Here is a 20,243-nt window from a genome sequence, read left to right on the forward strand (position 1 = left end):
GGGAACCGTGGAACACAAGACTTTCAATGGGTAATTCACCTTATGACATTCATTCATGGGGACTTGAAAGTGTGGGGAGATGGCAGAAAGAAGACTCAATACTGACAGGGAATCAGGTTGAGAAGATGTAGGAAACGACCAAAATGACAGTGACTAAGGGTCTTTAGGATAAACCACTGGACTTGTTGAATGGACCTTGGGACTTGACTGTGCTGGGTGGATCATCTGAAGATGACAACTCTCAAGTTCTGGAAGAAGTTGTAGTGGAAAAGTTACCCATTAAACCAATAAAGCTTGTTACTGTTAAACATGAAAGGGAGTCTTGTCCATCCATGGGAGTCTTGGCTGATGAGGAGGGCGCAGCTGGTCCAGGTCATAGCCATGGAAACTTAGCGGGAGTTCACACTGATGAAACCACTCCTTAAATTTCTCACATTCATAGAATCATGAATATTTGAGTTGGAAGGGGCCTAAAATGCCATTGAGTCCAAAACCCTGCTCAATGCAAATCAAAGTATATCTGACAAATCATTGTCCAATTTTCCTTTAAAACCTTATTAGGGTTACTCTGAGTTGAATGCAACTTGATAGTCTAGACTACTGTTACTGCTTTAAAGCAACACTGTAGACTGAATAAATATTATTAAGTATGATGAAGTAAATAAATAAATAAATGTGTGCTGGAATCCACACCTCATCCAGATACTCTCACCACTGGAAAAGGTGACTGGAATACCTTCAGTACAAACTAAATCTACTATTCTAATACTACAATACCAAATTTTACTCAACAAAAAAAAATATAAGAATAAGCTCCACAAACTTCTCCCATCCAATCCTATTCAACTTTCACAATTATGTAACCAACTAAAATGTAACAGGTGTAGATTCTGGCCTGGAGCTGCAGTGACAGAAACACATTCAGCTATTAAATGCTTGTCAGATGGCAAGATCCAGGAACACTGCCAAGAAAAAGGTAACAAACTTTTGGGTACAGCTTTTTCACTGTTGGTTTCCAATGTCCTTAAACAGGTACACAACAGACAAGCAACAGATTACATGCTGTATGTGAAGGGACAGAATGCACTATTTGAATATCTATCAAGTATGAAATTATCAAAGGAAAAGGAAAAGATAAAAGGATATAAACCTACTCTGAAACTTGGTCCAAACCCGGTTCTCCTCTCCTAAGGAGGAACACTGTTCATATGTTCTTCACAAGGACAGTGTTACCAACTTTTAAAACAAACTTCATGCTGTGTCTTTACCAGATATGCAAAAATACAGTATAACAAGCAAATTCAGCAGCTTAATTTCTCCAGAAAGCCATATTAGCTTGGTGCAAGGCAAAAAAAACATGATAATCTTTATGTGCCACTTTCAAAACAGCTTTACTGTTCCTTATTTTATCAAAAAAAGAACTTGTCTACAAATGTTCATTCCTACAATAAAATCTGTCAGTCTTCAATAGTATTTCTTATTTCATTGAAAATATGTATTACTGTCAAGTCACAGAGCTAGGTATAATGAAAAGTTATCTAGACATCTTTGGAAACAAAAGGTTTTAAAGGCATCATCTTCTTTTCTACCCTTGGACTGTTGCCAACTCTTCAGACAGCTCCTATTGCTGCCATTTACCAGCAATATGGCTGGCAATGAAATGAGCCTGTTCATCAGTATGCCATGAAAAGCATCACATGCTAACTTCTGCATCTCAAACTTGTGTGATAATATAGAGGCCCAGGACTAGTTAGAGCACCTGGCAACACAAGCCAATGTGGGGAAAAAGCAATTGAGTCTTTCCACAAAGCCAGTTAGCCTATGTCAAAAGGCACATATGTAAAGTTAGTCAGAGCAATGTAAACCCTACATGCTGTGGCAGTTAAACTGCTGGACTAGGACAAACGGGATCCAAGTTCAAATTTTCACTTAACTATGACTCTTAAAAAGTAACACTCACCTAGTAAAAATTCTCATAGCATAAACTACCTCACTGGACTGTTGTGAAAATATGTTGGAAGGAGAAAGCGATGTATACCACCAGCTCAAATGAGAAGAGACTGATATAAATGTAAGTGTTGTTAGCCACCCAGAGTGGTCAATTGAGCAGATGGGCAGGATATAAATACAATAAATAAATAAATAAAACCTAGAAATCCACCTCTCAAAGGCGCGAAAACTGATCTGCTAAAAGAAACTCATCGCTTATTCACTCAAAGGCTTCTTAAGAAATCCTATTCAAGGCATTTTTTCTCTACTGCAAAAACCATCAATTTTTATTCAATCTCAACTGTATGTTTACAACAACATCAATTGCAACAACTAAAACTTTTCCACATTCATATGACAAAAATCTATGCCATGCATTGTTGCCTCTCAGATTACCACAGCAGCAGGGTCAACCAAAACCCCAAGACTTTAATTGCACAGGTCAAAGAAGCACAGTTTCGGTTATGCACAGGTCTTTTTTCAATAAATAAATAAATAAATATTTAAATAAATAAATGCTCAATGGATACTGTGCTGCTATTAGTTTCTCAGGAAGTGGCCTGAGAAAGGTGGGTCTTGGATGTTGTTGCCCATTTAGCCGGCTGTCTCTCCTAATATGGGAAATTCATGTGGTGGCTGGGGAGGGGTTGGAGCATGCTGTAGTTAATACAGTATATATTAACCAATTCTCTCATCTGGCTGGTCTCTGTCTGTGTGCGTGCATGTGTGTAAAATCAACTAAATCAACTGTTTATGCTTTGTAGATACTTTTTTTGAGGCACATAAGTTATACATGGATTTTGAAGTACACAGGGGCCCATAACCCCAGCATCAGTGAAAGGAGAAGTGTATATGCGACAACAGCAGTGGGGCCCATGAAAATAGTTGGTAACCCAAATCCCCATAATAAGGTTCAGGCACAAAGTCAGTGAAAGAAGCTGGAAAACCGCAAGACAAAGTCAGCTATCTTAAGAAAATAGATTCAAGAAACTTTGCTTCCCCCTGCCCCCACCAACGCCAACGTTTTAATAAACCCTAAAAATCATCCTCCCATCATGACATGTTTTCAGTTGGCCTCTGTAAAAACTATTATTCAACTTTAAAGAACTGGAGCCCGAATTTCCTCTTCCCTTCCCATCCCTTTCTCCTTTTGTGCTGCATCTTTGATATTGTAAGCAGAGTGCAGCAAACAGGCAAAGATTCCTTTCTCCTGATGACCCATTTATGTATTCGATTCTCTCATATTTATTCTTTCTTCCAATGAATGCATGGCTCATTTCCTCCCGTTTATCCTGAAAACAAACCCCCCAAGAGAAAGTCAGGCCCAGAGAGTGAGTACAAATGACAGATCCAAGATGCTCCTCCATGTGTGTTTGCCAGCCAAGGAAGAACCTGAATCCAAGTCCCCTGAATCCTCGTGAAGCCACAACATCCTCTTGGGGAAGCAGTTCCCTTTCCCCCACCTCCACTCCTCCCGTGAGCTCAAGAAAAAAAAGAAATAAAAGCAGCCATCATACCCACCGGCCAAAAGGCGACGAACAGTTCTACTCACTCACGCGATCGTTCACACAGACACAGACACACACACACACACACACCCCGCCTCAATCACAGCCCGGCCCCTCGGCATAAAGATGAGGGCGAGGAGGAGGGAAGAGCGGCGGCGAGTCCTGAGGGAAAGAGCCCTACCTGCCCGCTCTGGCCTCTCCCTCTCTCTTCCTTCCCCCCTCCCCTTCACCCGCCTTAAAGCGACAGGGCAGACCAGGCCGGGTTGGTTTTGATTTGTTTTTCCCTCCACCGCCCTCAGCCTGTCCCACCCTCATCATCATCATCATCATCATCACGCCGCTTCCACTTCCCCCCCAATCCCCAGCCCAGCCTCCCAAACCGGCCCCGACGCCCTCCTTCCTTCCTTCCTTCCTTCCTTCCCTCTCACTCACTCCCTCTCTCTCACTCACCAGCTTAGGCTTATTCTTACTCTCGTCCTCAGAGAAGCGGCCGACACCGCCGCCGCCGCCGCCGCCTCCTCCTCCAACGCCACCCCGCTTGGGATTCATCTTGCCCGGCACTTCCTCGCCGCTGCCGCCGCCGGCGCCCTGGTTCTCCATGCCTTCCTACTTCCTCCTTCCCCCCCTCCCCTCAGCTCTCCTTTCCTTCCTCTTTTTTTTTCCCTCCCTCAGGGCCCCATAAGCGCACTCTAAAAGGGGAAAGGCGGCGTCCGCCTCGCCCCACCACCGAAGGCTCCCTCTTTTGGGCGCCGCCTCGCTCCCTCGCGGGCTCCTGTCAGAGCACTCCCGGGCACGCGCACGCGCAGGCGCGCCCCGTCGCCCTCACGCCCTCCCTCCTTCCTTCCTTCCTTCTTTCCCGCCCGCCCGCGTTCGCTCGGTGGCCGCCTGCCTTCGAACTGGCTTGTTGCGCATGCGCCTCCTGCCCCGGACGAGGGCGTCGAGACGTTCGCTTTTCTAAAAGGCTGAAGAAGGGAAGGAAGGGAAAGGTGAGGGAAAGTTGACGTCGAGAGCCATCTGCACATGCGCGCGCCGCTGTCTCGAGTGCTGAAGCGTTGACGGAGCGCCGCGGCCTTCAACTCTTGGTGGTGGAGAAGAAACTCGCGTTAGGACCCGGAAGCGCCATAGGAAGAAAAAAAAGAGAGAGAACGAAGCCCAAGAGCGGGCGTGAGAGCCGGGAAGGAAAGCCTGGCGGAAGTGCCCGCTCGGATGGAAGGCGAGCGATAAGTCCTCGGAAAGGAGCGGATTAAGAAGGGAAAGAAAGGGAAGAGGCGAGAGAGAGGGACGCCTCTCCAGCAGGGCGGGGGGGGGGGGTAGGGGCCGATCCGTGTGAATACTCAAAAAACCAAACTGCGACTCCCGGAAGAGGAGTTACAACACGTGTCTCCGTAAAAACAATTACCACGTGCCCCGACCCGACTTTTTGGTACGGAATTAAACAAGCCAGTATTCTCGTCAGTGCGATTTCTGTGACTAAATTATGGGGACTCCCCACAATTCTCCGGTTAAACGCCGCAAGTCTTCCCGCAAAGACCAAGAAGGCAGCGACTCCGGCTTGAAACGACTGACTGCCACCTGCTCTGGCCATCTGGGAGGAAGGACTCTCTTTTTTTTTTGCCCCGCTCTTCCTGTGAATTACAGTGACATTGGCAGAATGGTTGTGTTTTGCGCTACTAAGCCTAACTATTCATCCAGATTTTTCATTAACTAAAGAGAATTGCATATAACAACTAACCTCATTGAACTTCTGACAAGTCACTCTTTGCTGTGTTTATTATTTATTTAAAATATTTATACTCTGTCTTTCTCTTCAAGAGGACCCAAGGTGGCTAATTCAAGATAGGGGTGAGGAAGCTTTGGCCTTCCAGATGTTTGAACTTCAACTCCCAGAAGCCCAAGTTAGCATCAAAAGGAGTAAGATATCGTGCACTTTGTATCTAGACATTTGGAGTGCCAAAGTTTCCTCATCCTAGTCTGGATAAATCATGCCTTGTAATTATTCACCCCAAAGAAAAGGCATAATTGATTCTATTCATGCTCATATAGATTCCAGAACAATGCTTTAATGAGCTTTGAAATCTGGCTCAAATTAAGCTGTGTAGCTTCCACTGGAAGAAGGAAACTTTTTATTAGAGGTGAAGGGGAGGATTTCTGTTATTTGTAGCACAGAAGAGGAACAAAGCATAGTAGATAATATCAATGGAAATATTAGTAGAATTGCATTTTTCCAGATAAGATCTAAACTCTTTCAGACAGTGCCCCTTACTAAAACAGCAGGGATCCTAGATTTTTGAGGAACACAGAACCTTCCATTACAGCCTCGTGGCGCAGTGGTTAAAACCTGCAGCTAAAACTGTTCACGACCTGGGGTTCAATCCCATGTAGCAGCTCAAGGTTGACTCAGCCTTCTATCCTTCCGAGGTCAGTAAAATGAGTACCCAGCTTGCTGGGGTGAGGCAATGTGTAGCTTGCATAATTGTAAACCGCCCAGAGAGTGCTTGAATCATTATGGGGCGGTATATAAGCAGCATGCTTGGCTTTTTTTTTCTTGCTTTTTTTTTGCTTTTTACAGGGGGGGAGATTGATTTTATATCAAGGCAAATATGTCATTTAAACAATTGTTAATAACCACAAGAAAAAGACAAATGTAAATAGATTTTCTTCCATTGATTAATTCATATACCTCTCCAAAAGTATGTATGTGCACTCATTGCTATTATATTTCAACTATATTCATTTGGAACAAAACATAACTTTTTAAATAGAGTTTATGGGGGTGAATAGTGCAAAATCTTTGGCCATCAAGCCAATAGCCTTTCTTACTGAAACCCACAGCTTGAGGGGGAGGGAGGGAGGGAAGGGGGGAGATTGGAAAACAGTTTTGGTTGTGTGGGAGAGTTGGTGGTAGGTGTCAACTATAACGTTTTTCTAAGTTGTGCTGCTTTATTGCATCTAGTTAGAGAAAACGGTATTTTCTATGTGTTATGTTCCATGCTTCTGGTCTTCACCTGTCCATTTTAATTTATGCATTCCCCATATTTAGGCAATTCTATATGGATAGGGAACTTTTCACATGATTACCAACACAGTACAGAAATAGCTTTTCACTGGACCAATTTACTGCATTTTTTAAATCTAAAGTGGAGGCCATCTGCCGGGACCTGTCTCCTTTTTTGAACACAGTGAGTCCAGCAGAGATGTCCAGCGCTCCATCTTGCCCAGTAACTTTTTACTCCTTTCAGCCTGTTACGCCTGATTCTGTGGCCAGGGCGCTTGATCGCTGCCATGCCACCACCTCCTCCCTTGACCCTTGCCCGGCCTGGCTAATCAAAGCAGCCAGGCCTACAACAACGGAATGGGCCACTGTAATAATCAGTGGGTCTTTCCTTGAGGGCAGGTTTCCATCTGCCCTCAACGAGACACTCATTAGGCCCATAAGAAAGAAACCAAGTTTGGCGGCAGACGAAATTGGCAACTATAGGCCCAGCGCCAATGTTTCTTTCTTAAGCAAGGTGGTTGAGAGGGTGGTGGCCGACCAGCTCCAGGCGCACCTGGATGAGACAGATGCCCTGGATCCATTTCAGTCAAGCTTCAGGCCACGCCATGGTACAGAGACGGCATAGGTCGCCCTGTGTGATGACCTATTGAGGGAGGCTGACAGGGGCAAAGTGTCTCTGCTGATCCTCCTCGACATCTCAGCAGCCTTCAATACCATTGACCACGGTATCCTCCTGGGGAAGCTCTCTGAGTTGGGAACTGGTGGCCTGTCGCTGGCCTGGTTCCGTTCCTTCTTGGAGGACCGCCCCCAGAGAGTACAGCTTGGGGAGAGTTTTTCAGCCCCGTGGAGTCTCAATTGTGAGGTTCCACAGGGGTTGATTATCTCCCCAATGCTGTTTAACATCTACATGAGGCCACTGGGTGGGGTCATCAGGGGGTGTGGAGCGTTGTGTCATCAGTATGCTGATGACACTCAGCTCTACATCTCCTTTCCACCAGCTGCAGGAGATGTCGTTCTGTCCCTTCAGCGCTGCCTGGGGACTGTACTGCAATGGATGCAGGAGAACGGGCTGAGGCTGAATCCGGAAAAGACGGAGGTACTGAGGGTGGTTGCCCCCACAGTTGGGGGACTGGGAAACTCCCTCTCTTTTGGGGGGTAACTCTTCCCGCCAAGGATGGGGTCCGCAGTTTGGGGATCCATCTGGACCTGGCGCTCACTATGGAAACTCAGGTGGCGTCGGTGGTCCGTACCGCCTTTTTTCATCTTAGGCAGATAGCCCAGCTGCAGTCCTATCTCCATTTTAGGGCGCTCACTACCTTGGTGCATGCGCTCATAATCTCAAGATTAGACCACTGTAATGTGCTCTACGTGGGGCTGCCTTTGAGGCTGCTGTGGAAACTTCAGGTGGTGCAGAATGCAGCGGCCAGACTACTTAGTGGAGTGAAAAAATACCAGCATATCTCACCCACTCTGGCCGCATTGCATTGGCTGCCCATCCAGTTCCACATTGACTTCAAAGTGTTGATGCTTACATACAAAGCCCTAAACGGTTTAGGGCCTCGATACCTGGCGGAACGCTTACTCCCAACTAGCTCTACCCGTGTCACCCGCATGAGCCAGGAGGTGAGGCTGAGGAGCCTGACGCCGAGGGAGGCCCGGAAGGAAAAGACAAGAAATCGGGCCTTCTCGGCGGTGGCTCCTCGCCTCTGGAACAACCTACCTCCTGAGATTCGTGTGGCTCCCTCGCTGGGTATCTTTAAAAATCAACTAAAAACATGGATGTTTTGGCAGGCCTTCCCTCCAGTCAATCCCTGATGCCCTTCTTTCTCCCTTTGTTTGCTCCCAGTTTTTGAAATATCTCTCTTTATGTAAAATTGTTTTATATACAGAGGGGTCTTGACTTGAGAACTTAATCCGTATTGGAAGGTGGTTCTCAAGTCAAAAAGTTCTCAAGTCAAATCTGCATTTCCCATAGGAATGCATTGAAAACCATTTGATCCGTATCTGCTCTTTTTCCGTCCATAGAAACTAATGGGAAGCTGCTATTCCGCCTTCGACCACTAGAGGGGGATATTTTGTTTCTTTTTTTCTTAGGTCAAGAAAGGTTCAGGGAAGGCAGGGAAAATACAGTCCAGGCAGTACAGCACCAGGCAGTCCGAAGACTGTCTCCCAATCCACTCTCTAAACGCTGGGAGGAGTGAGGAAGCCGACAGGCACCCTTTTCACTGGCCAACAGTTAACTGAATGTTCACATTTTGCACTTTCCCTGCCTCCCACGCGGGTTTTTTTCAGTTCTTAACTCAAATCTAAGTACTTAAGTCAAGTCAATATTTTCCTGTGAGAGCGGTTCTTAAGTCAAAAAGTTCTTAACTCAAGCCGTTCTTAAGTCAAGACCCCACTGTATATTTATTGTTCTATTTTTATGCTGTTAGCCGCCTAGAGTGGTCTTAACTGACCAGATAGGCGGGATATAAATAAAATAAATAAATAAATAAATAAATAATAAATAGTCCAATAGTATATGTATGGAGCTTATGGGTATGTTAGGATGAAACCATGGAAATCAAAATCAGAGGAAATGCAAACAACCCTAACAAGGCCACTCATATTATTGAGGGAAATGTGCTTCAAGTCTTTTCATGTATGCGAAGGAAACCAAAAAGAAATCCATTGGTTGGAGAACTGCACTTTATTGCTTTTCAAATAATAGCCAAAATACTCTTGTGCGACTTTATGCCACACCAGAAAAAGAGTGGGGAAGGCTTTAATAACCAAAAATCACCACCAGCAGTCCTGATCCCAGGTCTGGCTATTAAAGGGCTTCCAAAGGGCAAAAAAAGCATATTGGGTGAGTTACATGCCTGACTAGTCCAAGGTATTTTTCTGCCTCAAGTGAAGCATGAAGAACTACTCCTCCCAATTTCGCATATAGAAACTGCTTAGATTGCTAGCTGAATCATATTTCAATACTAGGAAAAAGCATTTCACATACAGACTGGCCAAAATCCTGTTGCTTATTGTGATAAATCACACTAGATTAAAGCCCATTAAGTCAATGCAGATTTGAGACAACTGCTCTAATTTCCATTGATTCAAATTTGCCTACTTTGTGTTTAGTCGTTTAGTCGTGTCCGACTCTTCGTGACCCCATGGACCAGAGCACGCCAGGCCCTCCTGTCTTCTACTGCCTCCCGGAGTTGTGTCAGGTTCATGTTGGTTGCTTCGCAGACACTGTCCAGCCATCTCATCCTCGGTCGTCCCCTTCTCCTCTTGCCATCACACCTTCCTAACATCAAGGTTTTTTCCAAGGACTCTTTTCTTCTCATGAGATGGCCAAAGTACTGGAGCCTCAGCTTCAGGATCTGTCCTTCCAGTGAGCACTCAGGGTTGATTTCCTTTAGAATTGATAGGTTTGTTCTCTTTGCAGTCCAGGGGATTCTCAAGAGCCTCCTCCAGCACCACAATTCAAAGGCATCAATTCTTCGGCGGTCTGCTTTCTTTATGGTCCAGCTCTCACTTCCATACATCACGACAGGAAACTACTTTAACTGAGGCTTACTATGTTAAGGCAAGTTGTAGTTGAAGCAGGTCAGTTTATCAATGGAATTTACGGAGAACTTGACTCACCAAATTCTAATTGATTCAATGGGCCTAGTCTCGTCTGATTTACTATGCTAACCAACAGAATTTTGGCCTCTGCTTTATACAGGAATATGCTGAATGTAAATGTAACCACTGGTGATAGCAGCGATTTTAGCACTTGGGAGATCCAGGTTCTAGTGCCGACAAAACTATGAAACCTGCAGTGCGACTTTGGGCCAATTACCATCTCTCATCCTGAGTAGCCTCACAGGGTTGTTGTGGGGGCACAGTGGCAAAAAAAGAGAGCCATGTACATTACACAGAGCTCCCTGGATTAAAGAGAGGATATAATGTTAAGTTGCAAGTGATAAATAGGACCAGGTTGGCCCTCAGTTACTCTGGTCAAAAGTCTATGCAAAAAACTACAGTATCATATACCCAAAGATTTCCAACAAGGTTCTCCATAATTATTATCACTGCTGTTCACGGCAGCTGTAAACACTACTTACTAACTTCGACAGGAGGCAATGGCACTGGCAGAATACCAGTCTTGTTACAACAATCATAAAACTGTAGTGCTTAATGTTCACTTTTATTAACTATGCAGTGCATAAAATGAAGTTGTTACTGTTCAATAGGCTGTTGCAGGTCTGGAAACTAATTCTGTTGATTAACAAGGCTGCCTTGAGCTTTTGCCATGAGCAACAAACAAGTCTACTTGTCTTTTTGACCACAGCTGCTCACAGCTTACAATCGGCCAGACATCAGCTTTCTCCTAAAGTTTAAAGTTTAATGTCCTTCATTAATCTTGTGGAGTCGGATACTCACTAAGCGCTCTTGCAAACAGCAGCACTATACATATACTCTTGTTTTTTGCCAGAAGAGTAAATTTTGGGGCACATGTCAGATTTATTACTAAATTTATTACTGCATCACCATGTCGCCTAGTGCTGGGACAGCAGGTGAAACCTCTTCAGACATGATATTTGTAGCTCTAGAGTCATAGAATTATACCAACTGGTTTTGATTAAATCCTGGGAAGGGAAGAGTATACAGGGAGCTGTCAGTATAGCCTCCTGTCACTCTGTTTGTCCACTAGTGGGTTGAATTCCAGACGCTAACTACTGGGCCAATCCAGCACTTTGACATCTTCCAGTTAACCCCACTGGGGTTCAATCCACAGTTGAGGGCCAGTTAGGAGTCTAAGGAGCTGACCTTGCCAGCTAGCACTTCAGGAAAGGTCTATACCAGTAGTTCTTAACCAGGGGTGTGTGCACCCCTGGGAGTGCAAGAAAGCATTTCTAGTGGAGCAACTGGTAGCAATTGTTTTTAACTTCTAGATTTATAACATTTAAAGCTGTCTCTATATAAATTTGACTCGACTGTACTATGTACTCACGGTTGATGTGAGTATGCATCTACTGCCAAACATTAGGACCCGATGCTGCAACAATATGATACCCACTACTGCCCACCGTACCTTTGTCACTTCCCATGCACTCACCGGTACCACGAGAAATTGCTCAAAAAGTGCACAAACATCAATGAAGCAGGCCAACACATTTTATTTGTTCTCGTTAAGAATTATAGTTTTTGGTTACATGTTAATTTATAATTCATTTTAAATGTATAGTTAAAATAATGTGTGAATATGACTTTATTTGTTGTTACCCTTGCCATGATGAAAATACACCAATGGAAAGACGACTATGTTGCTTACAGTTGTACTACAGAGAAAGACGGTAACCAACGGCCACAAGGCAGGTTATTTTGCAAGGTATTTTCAAACTCCAATCTCAAGCTGTTGAAGTTGTTAGAACATTCCAACAGTCAGCATTTGTGGTGAAGCTGCAGGACGTACATTTAACATCATGTCTAAGAAGGCACAATTTGATAGCAGCGGTTCTTTCACAAAAGTTGACTTTGTTCAGAAGACTTTGTTAGAAGCTTCTTATCAGGTGACATACCTGTGTGCTGGTGGGGGAAAGCCTGATACAATAGCTGAGTAATTGGTAAAACCACAGGCATTGGAAATTGTAAAAATGGTATTAGGTTCTGAAGCAGATAAGAAAATTCAGGAGATTATCAAATGATGTGATTCAAGATATCAGGATATTTTAATGCAAGTGGTGCAAGATATTAAAGCCAGTCTTCTGAAAGGGAGTATTCAATTGGACCAGTCAACTGATGTCGATAATTGCAGTCAGCTGTTCATAGTTGTGATACATAAAGGAAAATGAAATTTTGAAAGAATTTTTATTTTGTGACACAAAAGGAACGGATGTTTTCAATCTCATTGAATACTTTAAAAAAACATCAAGTACCAATGGATGTAATAGCCTGAATTTGAGTTTTTTGCAGATATTTATTTATTTATTTGATTTTTACCCCGCCCCTCTAGACCTATGAAAAAAGACACACCACAAGTTACAATAACACATTGCATGTTGCACCACCATGCACTTGCATCAAAAACCAGGAGTTGGTGAGTGCTCCAACACTGGAGGCATTCAAGAAAAACTTGGATAAGCATCTGGCAGATCTGCTTTGATTGTATTCCTTCGTTGAGCAGGGGGTTGGACTTGATGGCCTTGAAGGCCCCTTCCAACTTCACTTTTCTATGATTTCTATGAAACTTTGCAATAAAGTGCAATAAATTTAGTTTTCTAACAAATACATTGGAACATATTTTTAAAGGGGGAGCGAGAATGTACTTTGAGATTCAGTGGGGTGCCGAGCACTAAAAAGATTAAGAACCTCTTTTCTATACAGTCAAGTGCCCATCACAAAGTGGAATTTGCCGACCCCTTTATCCCTTTCAGCTGGTTGCAAAAGACCACTTATGCTTCCTGGCCAAAAGGGGCTTCCATCATCAGGCTTCTCCTTCCTATGCTGGGCTGTCCAACCAGCCACTGTGCCCACCTGAGGCGCAGCAGCTGCCATTTATGACAGGCCCTCCTAAGGGGGTGTGGGGTAAAAACAGATGGCTTGTCAGTGGTGAGGCAATTGCCTCACATTGGATATAACTGGGCTATATCCAATGTTAGTTACAATTAGAGAAAAGCCATTGAAATGAATGGGACTTGTGAATCACCACTTCTTTTAAGTCCCATTCTTTGTTGTAGATCTGCTATAGTTGGAACTAACCTAGGATTTAGTCCAATAATAATAATAATAATAATAATAATAATAATAATAATAATAATAATAATAATAATAATAATAATAATAATAATAATAATAAATAATACACAATACACAATACACAATACACAATACATAATACATAATACATAATACATAATACATAACTGAGTACCTTATCTTCAATTATTAATGATTCCTGCTAACTCAACAAGTTCAATAATAATTATGATTATGAGATATGCTGTTGAGTCAGTTCTGGTCTTTTCATAGTTTTCTAGGTATAGAATACTCAGATTTACTGTTCCCTTCTTCTGGGAGTGGCCTGAGACTGCAGCATACCCAAGAGACTGGGTCTTCTCCTGGGAGACCCATCTTTTGGGTCTGCAGACAGATACTTAACTCACTGAATTATCCAGACATACACCTGTAGAAACCCTAGTTCTGTTTCTTTTCTGGGAATGTTTAAAATGAATTGTTTTGTACCTGATATTTTTGAGAATCCCTGATATAGTTCTTGCATCCCAAAAATCTTTATTTTGGACCAATCCAAATTGCACAAAGTCCCAGTTTTCCAACTTATGTTAAGATAAGTGGTTGACAGGGCAGTGTTTAAGGTTACTTGTCACCAAAGGGAATACTTAATGAAAATCTCAACCAATAAAACCTGAACTTTGTGAGAAGGTTTTTAAAAAATGTAGGGGCAAACACATGCAGACTTTGAAAGATGATAATTTCCTGTTTGATGAAGCAGAACATCAATGCTTGGGCAGTGTAATTTCTGTTGATATGGAAACAACAAGGCTAAATCCAAGGTTAGAAGCAGTGTTCATTGCACACAATGAGGAAATCTCTAAGCACTAATTGCTTGCAGTGATTTAGTCATAATTTGCAAGGCTAATTGCTGTTCTGATTGTAATCTCTTGAGGATAGATCTTGGGTGTTTCTTATGTGCACCTTTGGATATGAAGAGTCTAAGATTTTATAAACAGTATATAAATCTAGTGGATGGATTGAAGGAACATGTGAGAACACTGAATGCAAATTGCCTCTATGGATACTTCTAGGTTTTTGAGCTCTTGTGACGTAGTGAAAAAGAAAATTAAAATCTTTATAGAAAAATGTTTATTACTTCTCACCAGATGCTTATATAACCAGACAAGCAGTTAGGGCAGCTCCTAAGCTGTTTTTACCACAAGGTGTGTAAGATGGAGCTGTATTCTCCCCCTCCCTTTTTGTTCATTTTTTTCCCAACTGGTTTCTGACGTTTCTGAGTCCCAGTACCCTAAACCAGTCATTCTAAATGGGGGCCCTAGCACATTTGGAAGAGGCCACAGACTGAAAACAATTCTTCACATACCACCTTATAAAGTTTACACAATCCTGATTCAGCCTATATTTCTTTCGTATTGTGTTTATGGCCAAGGCTAGAAAAAGGTTGAAAATGGCTACCCTAAACTGTAATCTTCAAGAATTCTAAGCATCTCTAAGACAGATTTTACTACCACCAACTTCTTTTTTTGTATGTGTGGAGGGCGAGGCTTCTTTGTGGGGGGGATTCTCCTTTTAAATGTCATAGCCTCTTTCCCATATTGTTACACAGGGAGACTAAGAGAGAGAAATACCTCTTGTTCAAATTTGGAACTAGACTTCTAACTACTTCTTGTTTCTCCTCCTTTTTCCCTCTGACATTTTCAGGAGTCAGTTCTTTCCCCTGGAGGCAAAGAAAATAGCTCCATACTTGCTAAAGATGCCCACCCTACTGTATGCTGCTGCTAGAGGGGTGAATGGGGGAAATATTCAGGTTTCATTCATTTCAAGTTTTTCAGGAGGGTAACTCATTAGTTTTCAGGTTCTAGAGCTAGTCCAAAAACCCCACCAGTGGCAGTGAGGGAAAAGGAAGAATAGAACAACTGGGGCTGGTGGGCTCAAAAGGTATGCAGTGGCATTGGTGGCAAGGTAAGGATAGGACAAGAAGGGGAAAGAGTGGGGGATGCTAGCGGTGAGGGAGAAATGAGTTTTTTGGTGCCAACTGTGCCATTGTATTTTATATACACTGGTAAAACAAAGGAAACCCAATAAAATCTTAAAAATTTGTGACCCTCTCTTGGAAGACTGAGAGTATCCAATTTCAGAGGCTCTGTATCATAACCCACTAAAAGAATTCAATATCACAATAAAGAGCCTCTTTACCATATCTTTCCCCCCTTTCCAATTATCCTGGAAATCCCATCCCACATGGCAGTGCTGCTACTTTCATTGTCCAAAGTAGACTAAAAACATTTACTGGCTGCTTCGGAGGCCTATTATGCTAAGTATCGCAATAAATTATCAAAAGGCCAAAATGGTGATGTTTACTAAAGATCTTAAAAGGCGCAAATGGGTCTTAAATGGTAAAGAATGAGAACAAGTTACTCATATAAAATACTTAAGCATTCAAATAACAAAATACAATTTCCTGTTGTGAACAGCAAAGGCAGGTGATTGATTGCGCTAATTGTAGTCAAAAGGCCATCTCATGCTTGGCTGGGTTCTTGCTCCAGGCGACTGTTTTATAGTTTCTGCTTTCAAGCTTATAAAACCAATTCTTTGAATCAAGCAGCAGCAGCAGTAGCAGCAACTACAGTAATGCTTGCTGGCTCCTGGAGTGAAGGGATGCTGCAATGACAGGCAGAATCCAAGGCAAAAGTGGTTCTACGTCCAATGGCATGCAGACAGGCAAACAATTATTGACATACAATATGCAGCAAGAGGAGAACAAATCAGGTCCTTATGTCCCTGGTAAGGAGGCTGGAGTGGATAGATTGAGCTGGAGCAGAGCTAGTGCCCCACCTTTTCTTGGCCTGCTGCCAATAGGATTACATTACTTTTGGGAGTCTCTCACTGATTTCTGAGGTTAAGAAGAGAGATGCCATGGTAGTTATTGAAGTCTCCCATCTAATTTGTTCTTATACAATGTGACGATGTTTTCATCCTTCATGTCCTGTGGTACTCCACCTTCGCTCCAGCAAAGATGAAAGATTTCATACAGTTCGGTGGCGATGGTCTCTTTACAGCGCTTTAGCACTTCAACAGGGATGTTATCCTTTCCAGGTCCCTTGCCAGAGGCAAGGGAATCCAAGGCCGCTGTCCAATTCTTCCAGGACAGGGAGGCACTCAATGTTATTTAATGCTTCTTCAGTTACTACATTTTCTCTGGAATATAGCTCAGAGTAGTGCTGCACCCAGCATTCCATCTCGGTCCTGGATGATTACACCTTCAAAGGAGCAGATTTCTTCTGTATTGGACCTAAAGCCTGCTTGATATCATCATACATTCCCTTGATGTTACCTGTGTTTGCTGCTAACTGTATCTGAGAGCAGAGCTGAAGCCAATAATTGTTGGAACGTCTCCTGGCAGTCTGTTGGAGTTGGCTACGAGCAGCTCGAAGAGCTTGCAAGTTGTGCTCACTTTGTATGCTGCTAGAACTCGCCTCTTATCCCCGATGGCTGGCATCAACTGCTCTGAATGGGCTTTGAACCAGTCAGCCATCTTTTTGGTCTTCTTGCCAAAATGTGGACAAAGTAGTGTTATAGACAGCATTCCTGAAATGTCCCCAACGTTCAGGTGCATTTGCCTCAGCCGGCCTGGAAGGGTGTCCTCAAGCGCTTGGGCAAATTTCTCCACTTTTCTTTGATCACGAGTCTTGTTGATGTCCATACGTGGTCTTCCTTCCTTTTTCGTGTGATACATTTTACTCTACTACACACCAGGGAATGGTCAGTATCACAATCAGCACTCTAGTAACTGTGTTTGATCATAATGCTAGGAAGGCTAGAATGTCTAGTGAGGATCAAATCGAGCTGATGTCAATGCTTGGATCTTGGATGTCTCCAAGAAAGCGTTGGCCATTTTCATTCATCTTTCCAATGCCAAAATGGCCTAGACAAATGGGCCAAGAATTGTGGTCAGCACCAACTCTAGCGTTAAAGTCTCCAAGAATGAACAGTGGCTCTTTCTCGGGGACTTTTTTTATAGTAGCTGCCAGATCGTCATAAAATTTGTCTTTCACATCTATTGTGGATGACAGTGTTGGTGCATATGCACTAATGAGGGGTAACAATGGCTAATGGTTGGATTCCAAAGGAGAATTGGTTCAGGGAAATCACCCCGGAGGGAGACCACAGCTGCAATACAAGGATATCTGCAAGCGGGATCTGAAGGCCTTGGAAATGGATCTCAACAGATGGGAAACCCTGACATCTGAGTGTTCAGCCTGCTCTCTATATCCCATAAGAGTGGAGACAGGTTAAGAAGAAGAAGAAAAGACACTCATATATTTCTGCTTGGAGATAAGGGTTAATTACGGCCTAAACCAGGCTGGGCAGCCAGAGTGGTGTACAGGATAGAGTGCCAGACTAGGATGCAGGAGACCTGGATTGAAATACCCAGTCAGACATGGAAAGTTCCTGAGATGGCAGGTCTGATAAAATATTTCCTTAAACATCTGACATATCTTGAAAACCCTTTTAGGGTAGTTATAAGTCAGATGTGACTTGACAGGACATAATACACAAAAAAGGCTTGAACCAACTGCATGCAGATGGAAAACTCTTAATACTCCTAAAGAAAAGACATTTTTCATCTATGTTGTGTATACATTATTCCCTCTTAACAAATATTTTGCAATGAGCAAAAAAAATTAGAAGGAACTATAGGAAAATATAGGACAATAAGAATCACGCCATCGCTAAACATGAACCCAGAAATCCACAGTGGAGAGAGCTCAATTTGCTTAAAAGGAGAATCATGGCTTTACAAATTTCCAAAACTGACCATTCTTTTTATTCAACTTTTTTCCATGGCTGTGGGATCTGGAAGGGCAAAACCTAATGTAATCCATGGGCTGTACTTTATCCAACACTGCCTAATGCTGCCTAACAACTGCAGATGATCATTCTTATTCTCCATTCTCCTTTAGAAATTTCTCAATTTATTTATTTATTTCTCAATTTGTTTGTTTGTTTGTTTGTTTCTTACCCCACTGTTTTCCTTAGAAAGAACCCAGGACAGCTTACATCATTAGGAGATAACACTGAAAGCTAAAAACAGGAAGTATACAAATTCTAAAAAAACAAATATCACACTAAAAAACAGCAAACAAAAGCAACATCAAAGACACATTCAAAGCATTAAAGCACAACAATTCATTTAAAAACTGCACTCGGCCAGCCAGTCATTAAGGGAAAGCTTGCCTGAAGAAAAAAGTTCACTTGCTTGTGGAGAATTACAGAATTGCCAGAAACATTAACTATTTACAAATGCAGAAGTAAATGTATGCTCATTCATTTTAATATGCTGCCCTCTACTTTGCTAGCTGGCTGATTTGACAAGATTTTGCTCAGTGAGTGCAAACAGAAACTATTTGCTATATCCTTTTGTTTTGCAATTAGTACAGAGAACCCAGATATAGGTTGATTTTCTGTAATAAAAACTTGCCCCAGAACACCCAATTCACTGTTGATGACTTTCCATTTAAGAAATGGAGTCAATTCATATTACTGAAAAGATTGTGAAATTCTTTTTTATTTGAATATAAATGAGGAAGAACTCATTTTCTGCTCATTCTTGTTATCTGTAACATTTATTTTAGTTGTATTCGTCTGAGTTGATAAAGAATCATAAGGGATTCATCTCATATAGAATGAATTACAAGAGGCTGGCTAAGCAAATAAACAAACATGCAAATCTTTCTCCCCATTTCATTTATGAAAGTGAGTCCTAAAGTCTAAGTTGCTCTGAGATCAATGGGGCTTAATGCCCAAGTTCAGGAGTGGGCAAAGCCCAACCCTCCAGATATGGCTGGGCTGAAACTCCCAACATTCCTCAATATTGCTTGCTAGAACGCAGTCTACGTAAGTCTGGAGGATCACCTTGGCCTATTCCTACCGTAGTTATTGTTCTTAGGAATGCAGCACATAGAAGAGCCAGTACATGTAGTAGGCTGAAGTGCTCAATTAGAACTGGAAGCCCTAGTTTCAAATCCCATATTTAGCCATGATGTTCAGTATATTAGTCATGATATGTGATCCTCACTGTCAGATCTCTATTGGGGACAAAAATATGTGCAATGGTAATTTTGCAAGCAGTTTGCTCTACAGTGCAGCAAGCAAGCAATTGCATGGTGGACACCCCACCACAGAGTGCAAACTACTTGTGCATGTACTATTGTGTATACAGTCTTTTCAAAAGGTTTCTTCAAGCCTGAATCTCCAAATAACCTGCTTCACAAGCATGTGTCAGCAGGTAATCTTTACATAGTCGTATCAAGCATCTCCCCACCAGATTCAATATCCCCTCTACAGTGGTGCCTCGCATAACGTTTTTAATTGGTTCCAAAAAAAAAACCTTATGCGAAAAAAACTTTATGCGAAACACCATTTCCCATAGGAATGCATTGGAAACCGGTTAATCCGTTCCAATAGGCACGGATTGGCGTCCTTAAGGGAAAAAACCCATAGGAAACATTGTTAAACGATACGTTTCCTCCACTGGAATGTATTGAAGCCGACTCAATACATTTCAATGGCTTTGCGAAGTCAATTTTTGCAAATTTAAGTGTGTCATAAAAGGGTCAAAAATGGTTTTAAATGCTTGGATTAGCTTCTGCACCCTCTAAAACGGATGCAAAAGTTAATTTGGCTTTGATCTGACTTTTCGTTAATTTATGCTGAATTTTTCTCCCCAACTTTTGACAGCTGTCAAAATCTGACAGCTCCATTGTTTCCTATGGGGGAGAAAAATATTCACAAAAAATTAACGAAAAGTCAGATCAACGCCAAATTAAGTATGCACACATTTTAGAAGGTGCACTAACGATTCCAAGCATTTAAAACCATTTTTCAACATATTAAGACACTTTTGTAATTGAAAAAATGAACATCGTTAAGTGAAGCAGGGGACCTAAAACCAAAAACGTTAAGCGAAGCATGGTCCCAAAATTGCTATGTGAAAATCGCCCATAGGGAAAAACGTTATACGAAGC

The 20,243-nt window shown here is 42.5% G+C and overlaps 1 protein-coding gene across 5 annotated transcripts in view; it reads right to left on the reverse strand.

The window, feature by feature from the left end:
- DIAPH2 (diaphanous related formin 2) overlaps nucleotides 1-4,240 on the reverse strand; it is a 420,545-nt gene extending 416,305 nt beyond the window's left edge. For all 5 annotated transcript variants that reach the window (XM_078380631.1, XM_072981023.2, XM_072981022.2 and 2 more), the window contains exon 1: nucleotides 3,948-4,240. In XM_078380631.1, coding sequence (XP_078236757.1) covers nucleotides 3,948-4,097 — 150 coding nt within the window. In that variant the 5' untranslated portion in view covers nucleotides 4,098-4,240. The remainder of the gene's footprint in view (nucleotides 1-3,947) is intronic.
- Nucleotides 4,241-20,243: the final 16,003 nt, after the last annotated feature.

The sequence above is a fragment of the Pogona vitticeps genome, chromosome 11, assembly GCF_051106095.1.
Source record: "Pogona vitticeps strain Pit_001003342236 chromosome 11, PviZW2.1, whole genome shotgun sequence".
Classification (NCBI taxonomy): Eukaryota; Metazoa; Chordata; class Lepidosauria; order Squamata; family Agamidae; genus Pogona; species Pogona vitticeps.